This window comes from Sabethes cyaneus, chromosome 1, assembly GCF_943734655.1.
Source record: "Sabethes cyaneus chromosome 1, idSabCyanKW18_F2, whole genome shotgun sequence".
Classification (NCBI taxonomy): domain Eukaryota; kingdom Metazoa; phylum Arthropoda; class Insecta; order Diptera; family Culicidae; genus Sabethes; species Sabethes cyaneus.
Window position 1 is genome coordinate 47,954,308 of NC_071353.1, and position 15,882 is coordinate 47,970,189.

The 15,882-nt window shown below is 43.9% G+C and overlaps 1 protein-coding gene across 1 annotated transcript in view; it reads right to left on the bottom strand.

The window, feature by feature from the left end:
• LOC128745651 (serine-rich adhesin for platelets) overlaps positions 1-15,882 on the bottom strand; it is a 242,653-nt gene that overhangs the window by 207,994 nt on the left and 18,777 nt on the right. The window contains exons 3-5 of the mRNA XM_053842728.1: positions 13,649-13,787; positions 7,775-7,844; positions 5,601-5,711 (exon numbers count right to left, since the gene is read on the bottom strand). Coding sequence (XP_053698703.1) covers positions 5,601-5,711; positions 7,775-7,844; positions 13,649-13,787 — 320 coding nt within the window. The remainder of the gene's footprint in view (positions 1-5,600; positions 5,712-7,774; positions 7,845-13,648; positions 13,788-15,882) is intronic.

Here is a 15,882-nt window from a genome sequence, read left to right on the forward strand (position 1 = left end):
CGGGTGCTGATTGAACAGCTGGAACCCCGCAAACTCGGCATCGTAGCTCTGCAGGAAATCTGTCGCAAAGGAGAGAAGGTATGGAAGATCCGTGGCGGAAAGGCCCAGTCTTACCAGAGCCGTGGCACTACCAACGAACTGGGAACGGGCTTTGTAGTGCTGGGCGGAATGCAGGATCGCGTGATAGATTGGAAGGCGATCAACGAGAGAATGTATGTATTGAGGATAAAGGGCCGTTTCTTCAATTATAGCATCATTAACGTGCACTGCCCGCACGAAGGTAGACTCGACGATGAGAAAGAAGCGTTCTACGCGAGGCTGGAGGCAACGTACGACAGCTGCTCGTCACGGGACATCAAGATCGTCATCGGGGATATGAACGCCCAGGTCGGTAGGAAAGAAATGTATAAACCGGTGGTAGGACCCCATAGCCTGCACACCGACACAAACGATAACGGCCAACGATGTATAAACTTCGCAGCTTCCCGAGGCCTGGTGATCCGAAGCACCTTTTTCCCGCGCAAGGATATCCACAAAGCCACCTGGAGATCACCTGACCAACGTACAATGAACCAAATTGACCACGTTTTCATAGATGGCCGGTTTTTCCCTAACATCACGAACGTACGCTCCCGTCGGGGTGCGGATATTGATTCTAGATATAGATATAGATATATAGATATAGATATAGATGATATAGATTACCTAGTAGCAGTACATGTGCGTTCAAAGCTGTCCACCGTATACCGGACACGTCAAAGCCGCCCTCCTCGGGTGAACATCAGGCAGCTAGATAACCCACAAGCTGCCGAGAACTACGCGCGAGTACTGAATGAGGCACTGCCTTCTTCCGAAGAGTTAGGTGCTTCAAACCTCGAAGACGGTTGGGGCAGAATACGCTCGGCACTAGGTATTGAGCCTCGGAGTACACAAAATGATTGGTTTGATGGGGAATGCCAATAAGCGCTGGAGGAGAAAAAAAATGCTTGGAAAAATTATCTAAGTATTGCCACTAGAGAGAACCTGGCCAAATACCGACGAGCTAGGAACCAGTTGACCACGATCCTGAGGAGAAAAAAGCGCCAAAAGGAGCACAGAGATCGTGAAGAATTAGAGCAACTATTCCGAGCTAATGCCACACGCAAGTTTTATGAGAAGGTGAACGCGAGGTGGTCGACAGGTGGAAGCAGTTCTTCGATGAACACCTCAATGGCGAAGTCGCAGAAGGAGGCGGAACGGAAATTAACCTAGGAGCGCCCATGGAAGATAGCAATGTCCTAGCACCTGATCTCCATGAAGTCAAACGAGAAATCAGGCTGCTGAAGACCAATAAAGCCGCTGGGAAGGACCGCCTACCGGCAGAGCTTTATAAACATGGCGGAGAAACGCTAGCAAAGGCTCTGCACTGCGTTATTTCGAAGATTTGGGAGGAGGAAAAGCTACTGGAGGAATGGATGGAAGAAGTGGTTTATCACATCTACAAAAAGGGTGATCGGCTAGACTGCTGCAACTATCCCAGATCCTGTTACGCCGGCTGTTACCGATAGCACAAGGTTTCGTAAGGAATTATCAGGCGGGTTTCATGGGGGCTCGCGCAACTGCGGACCAAATTTTTACTATCCGACGAATCTGTCGAAATGTCGGGAGTACAACATGCCCACGCATCACATCTTTATTGATTATAAAGCAGCATACGATATAGTCGATCGAGACAAGCTATGGCAGATAATGCACGAACACGGTTTTCCGGAGAAACTGACGCGACTGATCAGAGCTGCATTGGATCGAGTGATGTGGTTCGTACGCATCTCTGGGACACTCTCGAGTCCCTTCGAGACGCGACGAGGGTTGAGACAAGGTGACGGTCTATCCTGCATGCTGTTCAATATCGCTCTTGAGGGGGTGATCCGACGAGCGGGCATCGAAACGAGAGGCACGATTTTTACCAAGAGTAGCCAACTTCTAGGCTTTGCAGATGACTTCGATATCATTGCCAGGAACTTTGCGACGGCGGAGGCAATCTACGCCAGACTGAAAGCGGAGTCTAGGAGAATTGGGCTAAAAATAAATGCGTCGAAGACCAAATACATGAAAGGAAGAGGCTCAAAGGAAACAAACGCGCGCCTCCCACGGGCGGTAACCGTTGACGGCGACGAACTAGAAGTGGTAGAGGAGTTCGTGTATTTGGGATCGCTGGTGACCGCGGACAACAACACTAGTAAGGAGATCCAGCGGCGCATCCAAGCGGGAAATCGGGCCTACTTTGCCCTTCGTAAACCGCTACGATCAGGAAGCATACGCCACCGCACGAAGCTAACAATGTGCAAAACCATTATTAGACCGGTCGTTCTTTATGGACTTGAAGCCGTGACGCTGCTTCTGGAGGACATACGCGCCCTTGCCGTGTTTGAGCGGAAAGTGCTGCGGACGATATTTGGCGGAGTACAAACTGAAAGCGGAGAGTGGCGGAGGCGTATGAATCAAGAGCTACAGGCACTGCTTGGGGAGACTCCCGTCGTACACATAGCGAAAGTTAGCAGGCTACGGTGCGCCGGACACGTCGTAAGGATGCCGGACGACAGTGCAACGAAAACAGTCCTCTTCAACAACCCCACCGGCACCAGGAACAGGGGGGCCCAACGTGCAGGATGGCTCGACCAGGTCGAAAGCGATTTGCGACTTCTGAGACGACTAGGAAATTGGCGAAGAGTGGCCCAAGACCGAGTTGAATGGAGACGAGTGCTTGAAACAGCACGAGCCACCCCGGCTCTATGCTGCTGAAGAAGAAGAAGGATAACAAACGTATTTTGGACCCCATCAGCAGCTGTACATAATTTGGACACTTACAGCAAAATTAAATGGAGAGTTTTTTTCGTGGTATTCAGTCTTTCGATAGCGCGGTCGGTCGCTGTTCCAAATGGTAAAAAAAAACTTGGTTGAAACGAAAATGTTAAGGAAGATTGGAATGAATTCGTTTTACTATCTGTACAATAGGAGGTATATAATGACACGAAGTGCTGTACCAAGCGTTAGAATTCCAGAACAAAACGCATGGTTTTCTAAAGACAAAGTGTACCCTGCTATAACTTTTTCCCATCGTTCTGACAGTGCTTGAGTACCATCTTCGTAGAAGTCGTCGTCTTTAGAGGCTATTGGCGAATCAGTCATAGGCTTGATGTCTGGAACTGCTGGTTATCCAGATTATGTGTTATCGAATGGAATAGTCGGAAATCGCAATAACTAGAAACTATAACGGGGCTTCCAGTTTGAATGTGTAGGTTTTAACGAGTGAGGCTAACCGTTGTCATTCTGTAGAATCATTATTTCTATTATTATTTCACTATTGCTTCTGCTTATATTGTGGCCATTTTTGCGTAGTACTTGGTCAATCGCATTAATTGATTTTAATATCGTTCCCAAGCGATGGTTTTCTTCAGTTTCAATAGCTTATTATAAAGAACACGGACCTGGTCCCGCAGAATACATAACATACCTTTCGCAGTGCGAACAATTGACCGCGTCAATGACGTACGTACATGAACGGGTAGTCCTTATTACTGGCGTACCCAGTCATAAACAGAAGGTGGGACACCGACTATTCAGGCATGTTAAGCTTAAAAAGTCAAGTAATCGTGGGATGGCGGGCCTGGTTTGACGCAGTTTAGTTACTTATTGCAGAAATACCGGCCGATTAAGGGGCCTATTCTGTAACTCACGCCAAACAACTCGATTCGACCCAGTCACTGTTCAGTCTCGAGTTCGGGGAAAACGAACAGGCAAAGTGACACGCGACGTGACGAGTGTCGATGTGAATAGGGCCATATATTAAAACTCATGCTACACTGGCAATTAGATAAGAAATTAGAATTGACATTAAATTAGACTTTAGTCATAATTTTGGACTTGAAATTGGAATTGAAATCGGAGGTAACTTGGAACTAGATTTGAAATTGGACATGAATCTAAGTTTTTGCCAATTTAGACTTGAAGCATGACTTCAAATTAACCCTCTAGTGGGTTTTCTCTTTAAATCCCTGTAAATCCCTGATACTTCATTTTTATATGCAATATATTCACTGCAGAAATCTTTACAATTTTGGACAAAGTTGCTAAGGTTAATGTCAATGTAGACCAGTCCTATCGCGTCGGAACCGATGGCATTACCGCTGCTCTTCTGAAAACATGTTATGAAATAGGTTGAAAATGGAGGTGGTGATGCCTCCATTTTCAACCTATCTCTGCAATGCCATAAAATTTCCTTGCAGCTGGAATAAATTTTTAATGCTTCCGGTGTTTTCAAAAAGGACAACAAAAGTAATATCGTGGGATTTTCTGTTTGTACGACTGCTCGAAAGTGTTTGAGGCTATTATTTATAATCATTTGACGTTCATCGTAAAAAACTATATATTGCTGTTGCAGTTGAAAACTGTAATAATCGACTCGCGACATTCGGTTTCATTCTTGTTCTGTGTGTCGCAACTACGTCGCACGTGGTGCGCTGTATAGCGCATCAATGTGCGATCACAGCGCACCACGTGCGACATAGTTGCGACACACAGAACAAGAATAAAAGCGAATGTCGCGAGTCGATTATTACGGTTTTCAACTGCAACAGCAATATCTACAGCACAACATGGTTTCTTCCCTGGCCTGTAACTCCCAATTTATTTGAATTCACTTCATTTGCCATGGTATGGACCGAAGTATCAAAATAGATGCTATTCATTGGTTGATCGTGTCCATCATGGGATACTATGTGCTAAATGCGATAAACTCGGAGCTTCTATTGTAATCCTAACTACGCAATAGTTGGGTTCATCTCAATTTGGCTGTTTTTTTTAACAATTTTGAGGGACCTCAAAATTGGTAGTTTACTGTGATCCTTACTGTTTTCGTTGTTCGTTGTGCTTGTGACTATAATGTCAAATGACGCAAGCGCTCACATGTCTACACTCAAGTCTTGTTTTACACGGTTTGCTTTTTTCGACTAATCAAGAACAGTGCAACTAAGGAACTGTTTACAATGTACGTGAGGAATGTCGAGCCACTCCCAAATGTATACAGAAATAAATGATTTTTCCATGATTTACCCCGTTCTTTATACTCAAAAAAACCAAACCGTGTACAAAAAGTACTTGACTGTACTGCAATATGGTATGCGAAAATTGGGTGCTTGACTTTTGGAAATGCTGTAACCAGTGCTCAACGTAGCAAGGTGGCGATCCTTTTCAGCAGTAGCGAGGTGACGACTCTCTTCAGCAGCTGGAATAATGTAAGTTTTTTGACAACAATTTTTAATTCATATTTCTTGTCGAAAACACAGTAAACTGTTTTTGTATGAATTATATCTATCGTTAAGTGGTTCAAAATGATGTTCTCATCGAAGGATTCTGAAAATATGAACAAAATATTGTATTTTAAGCTCATTTATTTTCTACTAATTAAAATAGGCGACCCCTGATTAATCCGTTCCTTACCCCACTTCAATTGAGAACGAGTAAACAATTGAGTTTCCTTGATATTTAAGACCCGCGTACCTTGCTCTATTGCCGTTTTTGTTTATTACTTTTAATTTAGGTATTTATCAAACCATACTCACCTCCCCTGACTTCACATGTGAGAACTAGATTATCATCTTCCTGCAGAGGTCCTATGGCACCGGCAACGTCTCGACCGGAGGCATCGTAGACTAGAATCTGATGCGGTGGAACTGGTGAATAAGAAACAATAGCGTTATGTTTAAGTGATACTTTCAGTCATTAGGATAATTCTAAGAATTTTAAAATAAAAAACTAATTTTACATTTAAATTGAATCATCTAAACACGTCCAATGTAATTTAATACAAGAAACGAATCAATTCATAGTTTATCTGATGATCAATGACAGATTTGTAGCTGTTTTCCATCAAACCAAACTACTGAAATTCGCGAATCATTGAAATAACATCAAACAACGCCAAAAAAAGTTTATACCGTGGAAAGAAGGCGTTCTATGTACAGTCAAACACGCCGACTTTCCTGCCTAGTTTCGTTCAATAGTACTATGTCTCGGCTAGTTTCCGTTGCAGTCCAGTGGGAACTTAGCCAAGCGAAAGAAACGTTTCCACTTGGGCATGGTTCTGCTAGAAAATACTGTACTTCAGCCATTCATCGATTCACTGAACGGAAAAAATGGTGCGCACAGCAAAATAAAAAAGACGCCACTGAAAACCCTTTTGATTTTTTTTATTCCGGCTTTTTGTGGCACAAGAAAAAGCAGGCAGAAGAAAAGCGCCAGAAGAGTTACCGCATAAGAGGTGAGAAAAATGAAACAGCAATAAAAATTGTATGTAAACCGCTCTGGCTGAAAAATAGTTTTTTGAGCATTTTTCCGCTGCTTTTGCCGGTTCGAATTGGGCGTTTGAATTTTTGGAGCAGCATCCACTATTGCACCGAATCGAGTAAAGTACAGCTAAAACACCGCGCCGAACCTCATAACAATGTAAATTTTTTATATGCAAGATTTTTCTACGTCTGTTCACTTGCCAGGATCGGCAGTGCCCTATCCTGAAGGTAAAAAACTTTTCCGCCCACATGGAGTACAAGATTCGGAACCACAAGGCTTACCGCTTTCTACCGCTTCAGCCTGAAACCGAATAACCCTTTTGTGCAGCCGCAGAATTGCACCGCTAACTGAGGCCAATCTCATTATTATAAAAAATTTGCGGATATTTCATTGCGCCGACTGCCTTACTACATTGGTAAAAGCGCATTTCTTTTATTTGTAGGTCCAACATTATTCCGGGAAAACAAAAAGGACTGCTTGCATTAAAAAGAACAGTTGGTTTTCGTATGATAAAGAAATATTCAAACAGTACAGTTTACTGAGTTTAGTCTAACTCGAGTTAACTCGTTTAGAAACGACAAAAAACAAGAATTTTTCTTGTTTGTGGATATTCTACTATTTCTCAAAAAATTATTTATCTACAAACTGTACGTTTTAGATAGTTTCGAAACCCAACTTATCACTTAAAGTAATGCAACAAACTCTTCACCCCTTTTACGCTGATAAATTTGCTAATTTGTTCTCAATTCTCATTACATTAGAGCGCTAAATTTAACGCAAAGTGCTGCTCCTTTCCATCTCCATCCAAGTATAGATAATCAAAAAGTTTCTCCAGCAAACGATCAAGCGCGATATCGAATGGTGGCTGATGGCTTGGCAGTACGCAGGGCCGGGCCCGTACATACCTGCAGCCACCGAAGCTAGCGAACGTTACGGTGATTGGCGGTTGTGCGGAGCCATTTGGCTGCTTTCGGTGATGGTTTATCCGAGATACGGCCAAACACAAGCACTCATTAGATAAAAAGTTGTAAAATCTTTAGGGAAATTCAGCTACCCATGCTCCGCCCAAGCCCAGGCTACACTGCCGACGTCATCTTCGTGAAGCGTCGCGTTTTCGCTTTTCCCGGCACAATCCGCTTCGGGTGGCACCTTCTTGCACCGCAGCACAACAAAAGCGGAGAGGCTTTGTTTTGGTCGCAAATCGCGCCGCACCGAACTCCGAGCTCATTGTGCCGCCATTAGGATTAAAGAGCGAAACTTTTTTAATGAGGGGAAAATCTTGCTCAACATTTCCCTTTATGTTCGGCGTGGATGTATTTTAATTAAAAGCTTTACCTTAAATAATTATCTTGTAACGCCAATTGGATGATTACTTTTTGGCTGATGAGTTCGCTTTGTTTCGCCGGAGGTTTTATCTCGGCACATAAAATTGACTAACTCAACTTACCTGTTACCGTCAAATTTATCCGGTGGTTCCGCGTAGGCGAATTCTGGAAATCCACCCGACATCGGTAGACCTAGCACGGAGAAGAGAGCAAACTTTTCGGGTTAGCAGATGATGCTTTGAGGATGTTTTGATTATGACGCGGGGAAATCACGGTCGGTCGTCGGTCGGTAGGGCGCACATACCACAGCTTTAATTGGATAGTTGGAATTGCATGAATCCTAACCTCCGCCCCGTGATTATGTAGTGTATATATGCGGGAGGTAATAATGACATTGGTGATGGAGATTATTTGAATTATTCCTGCTTTGAACAGCTTTCGTTTCGATAATAAAACATTCCTTTATTCGAGAAAACACTGTTAAAAATATACAATATGAGACAGAGCGACTGTTATTACTGTCAAAACAAACACAAACTTTCATACATATGTGATAACTGCAGTTGGTTAAATAAAAACATATCTGAAAAGTTTGAATGGTACTCAAATGTAAAGTTTGCTTGTCAGTCTGTTTTTAAAAATGATCCATTTTTACAAATTCAAGCAATTATGAACGGAAAAAACTCCTTGAGGTAGCGGATTAGTCGTGAAATTCTTTTTCCGGGTGAAAAAAGGTTTCTGTTACCTACATGATTATATATTCGTATGTCGACAGGGAACGAGTACGTCTTTCGAACTTCGTTGGTCCTCCGTTGACGAGACAAAAGTCGTAGCCGCAGGCTTTGCATTCAGCCACCGTGAAAAATTAATACGCAACGAATGACGAACACAAAAAAATTCAGACTAAAACAATTGGAACAGACCCCGCTGCGAAAACCCCCCCGCTCTTTTTAACATTTTCGTTTCGATCAAGTTGCCTTTACCGTTTGGAGCAGCGAATGATTGCAAAACAGTCAAATGACTGGCAGTCACCACACTAACGTACGTGGTCCGGTGGTACGATAGTACCACCGCACTATCGTACGATTCAATACTATAAAAAAACAACCACTACATGTGCATGGAAGATGTCGGTCGGACTCAGTCCAATACAAACGAATATTTTGCTTGCGTCGGACCGACGTCCAGGTGACAAACTATTACTGTGAGCTGCCGATTTGGAGACAAAAAGGGAAACGACAAAATACGTCACCGTATGCTTCCAGTCAGTTCGCAGTTTATATTCTCAAAGCGCAAAGCAAAACGGGAGATCGACTATTTACTTTTGCTGAGAAGCCGTATAAATTGTAAGACGGCAGCAGCGCAAGCGGCAGATTGATTGGATTCAAAAAACTGTCAAATAATCGTTCAAAAAGCGCAAGTTGAATGCGGGTAGCATACACATTCACGGCAGTCACATTCAACTTGCGATCCCTTTTCAAACCCTGTTCCCAAGTAGCACACTTTTGGCACTTTTAGTTGCAGCAACTTATTTACGACTGAAATTAGTCATATATCGGTTGCCACAACTGTTTTATAACAACTGTGCTAGTAGGGTCAACAGTGCATATATTCAGGGATGGACGTACAATCTACCAGAGCTTCGGTAACACATACGAGCTAGATTCAGCTTTCATAGTCATAGGCGAGATGTGACCAATCGGATATGGCAGGTTGAAAATCAAGGGCCAGTTCTTCAACATATGCGTCACCAACGTAACAGCCTTCACCTCTGAAGTATCAATGATGGCAAGGAGAAATTGTCCTCGCAGATACCCAAAACCTGACAACGTCGTCATCGAAGAATTAAACGCTCAGATCAGTCAGGAGCTGCAATACAAAGCGGTGATTTGAGGATTCAGCGCTCATTCGTTTATCAACGAAATGAACCTAACAGTTATCAACTTTGCCGCCTTCTTCCAGTATAAACTTCTACAAAAGTACACCTGCACGTCACCAAATCCGACAGAAACACAGATCGACCACATTTTGATCGACTGTCGGCATTTCTCAGACATCACTGACGTTCGATCCTATCGAAGTGCTAGCGTTGGCTCAGACCACTGCCTTGTGATGGTTGGGATGGGCCTAAAGCTCTCTGTTATCCAGCGTTGTCAACCAGTTTTTACGAAAATCTGGAAAATGAGAATAAAAATGTCTGGCAAAAATCATTTGGCCTAATGGAAGACAATGTTTGAAAAGCGTCTTTTTTTGTGTAACTAAGCATCAAAAAGTCTGGAAAATCCAGCCAAATCTGGAAGGTTGGCAACGCTGATCAAAACAGCATTCGGTACGATGCCATCATCGCTTAAATCTCGCACGACTGAAGCAGCTTGACGTCGCCGTAAACTACACTCTTTCACTCGAAGCTGCACTGCCGAAAGAACGAAAGCTCCAGTACTGTCGGTATTAGGTTACCGTTTTCCAATTCCCTCGAACACTAGCTGAATGAACATCGTCCGTAAGAGCGCACAGCCATCGGCTGCGAGGTCTGCCCCGGAGTATACGGCCTCTTCCTGATTCTCTACTGAAAGTAATTTTGGTTACTCTTTCGTCAGGCATTCTGACCACGTGTCCAGCCCACCGCAGCCTGCCACGCTGTGCTACTTTCACTATATCAGCATGTTTGTATACTTGATACAGCGCGTGGTTCATGTGTTTGTGCCACACTATTTTCTATTTTACCACCAAGTTGATCGCAAAGTTTTATGCTCAAAAGCCCCACGCACAATTTCTATCAGCGTCCATGATTAAGGTCCGTAAATGGCCGAAAGTGTTTAGTGTTCTGAAGAGCACTAGTTTTGTGCAAATTGGCAAACTACGTGACTTCAGCTGGCTAGCGTACTTTCTGGATAAGCTGTAGTTCGTCGCGCAGCTCCAGCTCATCTAAAGAGCGCAGTAGGGTATAGTGAACTAGTCCAGTAGCAGAGATTACTACTGGACACCCGCCAGGGCATGTGGTTCGCTGCTACTTGTACCTTTGAACCATAGAGGCACTGGACAAAAGGAAACTGCAAACCCCACTTATTAAGATAGCGACGCAGCTTCTTCTTCTTCTTCTTCTTCTTCAGCAGCATAGAGCCGGGGTGGCTCGTGCTGTTTCAAGCACTCGTCTCCATTCAACTCGGTGTTGGGCCACTCGTCGCCAATTTCCTAGTCGTCTCAGAAGTCGCAAATCGCTTTCGACCTGGTCGAGCCATCGTGCACGTTGGGCCCCCTGTTCCTGGTGCCGGTGGGGTTGTTGAAGAGGACTATTTTCGTCGCACTGTCGTCCGGCATGCTTACGACGTATCCGGCCCACCGCCAAATATCGTCCGCAGCACTTTCCGCTCAAACACGGCAAGGGCGCGTATGTCCTCCGTAAGCAGCGTCACGGCTTCAAGTCCATAAAGAACTACCAGTCTAATAAGGGTTTTGTACATTGTTAGCTTCGTGCGGCGGCGTATGCTTCCTGATCGTAGCGTTTTACGAAGGGCAAAGTAGGCCCGATTTCCCGCTTGGATGCGCCGCTGGATCTCCTTACTAGTGTTGTTGTTCGCGGTTACCAGCGATCCCAAATACATGAACTCTTCTACCACTTCTAGTTCGTCGCGTCAACGGTTACCGTCCGTGGGAGGCGCGCGTTTGTTTCCTTTGAGCCTCTTCCTTTCATGTATTTGGTCTTCGACGCATTTATTTTATCCCAATTCTTCTAGACTCCGCTTTCAGTCTGGCGTAGATTGCCTCCGCCGTCGCAAAGTTCCTGGCAATGATATCTAAGTCATCTGCAAAGCCTAGAAGTTGGCTACTCTTGGTAAAAATCGTACCTCTCGTTTCGATGCCCGCTCGTCGGATCACCCCCTCAAGAGCGATGTTGAACAGCATGCAGGATAGACCGTCACCTTGTCTCAACCCTCGTCGCGTCTCGAAGGGACTGGAGAGTGTCCCAGTGATGCGTACGAAACACATCACTCGATCCAATGTAGCTCTGATCAGTCGCGTGTCGCGTCAGTTTGTCCGGAAAACGGAATTCGTGAATTATCTGCCATAGCTTGTCTCGATCGACTGTATCGTATGCTGCTTTATAATCAATAAAGATGTGATGCGTGGGCACGTTGTACTCCCGACATTTCTGCAAGATCTGTCGGATAGTAAAAATTTGGTCCGTAGTTGCGCGAGCCCCCAAGAAACCCGCCTGATAATTCTCTACGAAAACTTTTGCTATCGGTGACAGCCGGCGTAACAGGATCTGGGAGAGTACCTTGTAGGCGGCGTTTACCAGCGTAATACCATGATAGTTGCAGCAGTCTAGCCGAAGTCTAGCAGTCTAGCAGTCAGGAAGAGCCGGATTATGAAACTAGCCTTAAAGGCTTTGCGACGCAAGCCGAAATATGTCTTGATGGACGACCGTGAGGAGATCGAATGATGACAGCACTACTTCGATAAACACCTGAATTGCACCCAGACGAACAACTATGACAAAATGGAAAGTAATTTAGACGGTGCGTGAAACATAGAAGTGGCCCCAACGATAGGAAAAGTTAAGAAGGTCATCAAGAAACTATACACCAATAAATCGGCCGGAAAATATGGCATGGGCCCAGAAAAACTGGAGAGCGCAGATTAGAATGATTTTAACACCGCCTCCCTCGAACGTAACGCTGTTTTAAAATAATGGGACCCCAGAGCGTAACACGTCACTGCGATATACATGATATAGATGTATGATGGAATATGTAGACATTATACGTGCTTCCTATAGTTCCTGTCAACAAAGTAGTCCTGGTCCTTCGGTCGTGGTTGTTGACGGGATCTCCCGGCAATCACTCTCAGGCAAGTACGAAGCAATTTAAAACTTGACTTTTCCTGATCCATCGATCGCTTCCAGTTCATCTCAACTAGTTTCTTCTCGTCGATTATCACTTGAAGATTATTATGGAAGCCCTTCAGCCTTCCATCACAGTCGTACCAGCGGCCAGCAGTTATTCCTGCTTTGTGTGCTCGTCTGGTGACAGGATCTTGCTACTCAGTAATGCAGGTAAGTGCAATTGTAATCCGAACAATTCTTCCACTGATGTATTTCCCGGTTGGAGTCTCCCCGTACAGGGAGCTCTGTTTCGCAACTCTCTGCACGCGTCAATGACGCAGATGGTATTTGCCCGTACTATCAGAATGTACGAGGTTTACGAACTAAAGTAGATGATCTGTTTCTTGCATCTAATGATTGCGACTATGACCGCTGGTCAAGTTATGGCATGGAAATTTCTTCGAACAAGTCAGTGTTTCTGCTATCATCAAAGGCGTGAAATTTTTGGTTGCTGCAGTTTACATCCCACCTGACAAAAGCAAGATTGTTAAGTTCATCGACGAGCGTATCCACTCAATTCGTAAATTGTGTGACAAAGGGTCTTTCGACATAAGAATTCTCATTTTCGGTGACTATAACTAACCGCCATTTTAATAGTTTAATGGGAAGATTGGAGTACAGTACAGCAATTCTCTCCCGCTTCCTGCTGCTAGTGCTGCTGTGGTCGATAGATTTGAATTCGTGAGCTTGAAACGAGCTAAACTTTCATTACTTTGTTCTACCGTCCCCTCCGTCGATTATAAAAGAAATATTGTTATAAAAACTGTATACTATAATGTCCAAACTTCAGGAATAAATCAAAAATTTAAAATTACTGCAACGAGCTTAAGTGCAAAGTGTTGCTAATACCCTTAAGGGCGTGAACAACAAATGAATGATCCTGCGTAAAATCGCCTATGCGCTGCCTTAGTGACACAGTGTGTTCATAATAACTTATTATTACAGCTAGTAAAAAAATACCAAATAATTCTCATAATAGGATAACGCCACCTTTAAACTGTACCAACTTCTCAACTGCTGGCATGGCATGGCGTGTGGTATGTGCATGCCTCTAACGACCGACCGGCACCAACGGTTGTACGCAACGACAATAATGAACCCATCCACTTACCCCTTCGTCGTCCAGCTGGATGTTATCCACGGTTAGTGCCGCTGGTTTCGACACCGTAACAAAATATGCCCGTGGTCCGAACGCAGCGGTCTCCGACCAATAGAGCGCTTTCGAGTATTGTCTCCCTCGGACGTCGTAGCTGTGCGGAGGAAAAAGGAACACACAAAAAAGCGACAGTTAATTAAAAATTTAATATATTCTCATTCTAGGCTCAGCAGTATCAATCAGCTGTGAACATTTTTTGGGCAGTTCCTTCCGGATACGGTGCCGTTATGGCAAATGGGTTTACGGTTTTTTGTCTACCCACATCACAATAATGTAAAACGTATGGTTCCGGAAAGCAAGATCCATCAGGTTGAAATTAAGGTTGACCGTGCTGGTAGCCTGGTAGGCAGTAACTTTTGGTTGTCTGTTCTCAGTTAGCGCTCGTGCAAATCGTAAAACTTTTAATTATCATCGTAGCATGTTTCATAATTAGCCCGACGCTTTTTATGTTTTCATGTTTTTGATTTCATGGAAAGACCCGTTGCACAGTGCGATGTGCGTTGCCGGCAACGTGATCCTGTTATCAAATCAGGTCTGTAGTTAGGTAGCGTTGGAGGTGTAGCGTGAAGGCACAATCTCTACTAGGGTAAACACCACTCTATCAATTGTCGCTAAACCTCCTACGCCGTCTCTCACCGGTGACAGGTTTGCCTTCTTTAATTAGCTAGCCAAGTTTGGGGTGAAACTGGGCGAGCGTGCGTAGGACCTACAATGATCAGCTTCCATATCGGAACGGCCATCGTCTGCAGGCGCAAACAGAAAAGGCACGTACCTATTAGAGTCATGCCAACGCGGCAGAAAATTATGAACACAAAGAAAACCCGGAAAATGACCATCCTCAAACACACCTCTGCCGGTCGGATGCCCGCCCGTCAGGTGTGCAGACCCTTTTTATACTTAAACAAACTCCGAAAAGATACATCCGTTCATTCTATTTTGTGCATGCTTCGTCTGGTTTTCCATTAAAAAAATAAAAATCCACCGGCTTTTTTTCTGTTCATCATTTTTCATTCTAAATAAATCTGCGGGCCTGCTTCCGGATTGCAGCGTCACAATGGAAAACTAGAGCAATTCTAAAGTTTTTCAATTCCAGTTACTGTATGAAAATGCTTTATTGTGCGAACGATGTTTTATGCTGTTCAGATCAAGCTAAAAATGCTGCCGAGAGTGTTGGGTGTCTAAAGGGTGTTGGTTTGGCACGTGCGGTGAAAGAAATTACAATAGACCGGAAGTTTTTATAGCCATATTCAACAAACTTGACAAGTTTATAGAAATTTTACATTTATACATTTTACAAATAATTATTGCAGTAATTGCATCTGGTGTAAAGCTAATTTTCAAATTGTTTACATATTTCAGCGCAAAGACTCTTATACCAAAATATCAGACCAATAAATTAAAAAGCTAGGTTTTATAGATGCTTGGCAGAAGATGTTGAGTGTGGCATCCTGGTATTTATACGATACTAGCTGACCAGACAAACTTCGTATTGCCACAAATTAACCTGTGTTGTGCATAAATCATGAATCTCGGATGATCTTTGTCACAATCTCGAGTTTTGCAAGCCCCCCAGTGGGCGGCGCTTCCGACGGCGGGTCACCGGCAACACTCGCGACCGTCTCGTCCAGAATGATCTAGTGTTATTATAGATAGTTTTTGTGGTCTTGTATTGACTAATGTTTTATGGAAGAGTCTCGAATTTCTCGAGTTTGATTAGTTTTTGAGTTTCGCAAAAATTTCTGTTTTATTTGTATGAGAGTCCATATCCCCCTACCACAGGGGTGAGAGGTCTCTAACTATCGTAAAATAAATTCAAGACTCCAAAATCTCCCACATACCAAATTTGGTTCCAGTTGCTTGATTAGTTCTCAAGTTATAAGGAAATTTGAATTTCATTTGTATGGGAGCTCCCCTCTTAAAAGGGGAAGGGGTCGTAATTCACCATAGAAAAAATTTCTGCCATCTAAAACTCCCACATGCCAAATTTGGTTCCATTTGATTGATTAGTTTTCGAGATAAGAGGAAATTTGTATTTCATTTGTATGGAAGCCCACCCTTTTAAAGGGGAGATGGGCCATAACTCGCTTTCTAAAGAAGAGAGGGGTCCCAATTCACCATAGAAAAAAATCTTGCGTCCAAAACCACTTACATGTCAAATTTGGTTCCATTTGTTTGATTAGTTCTCGAGT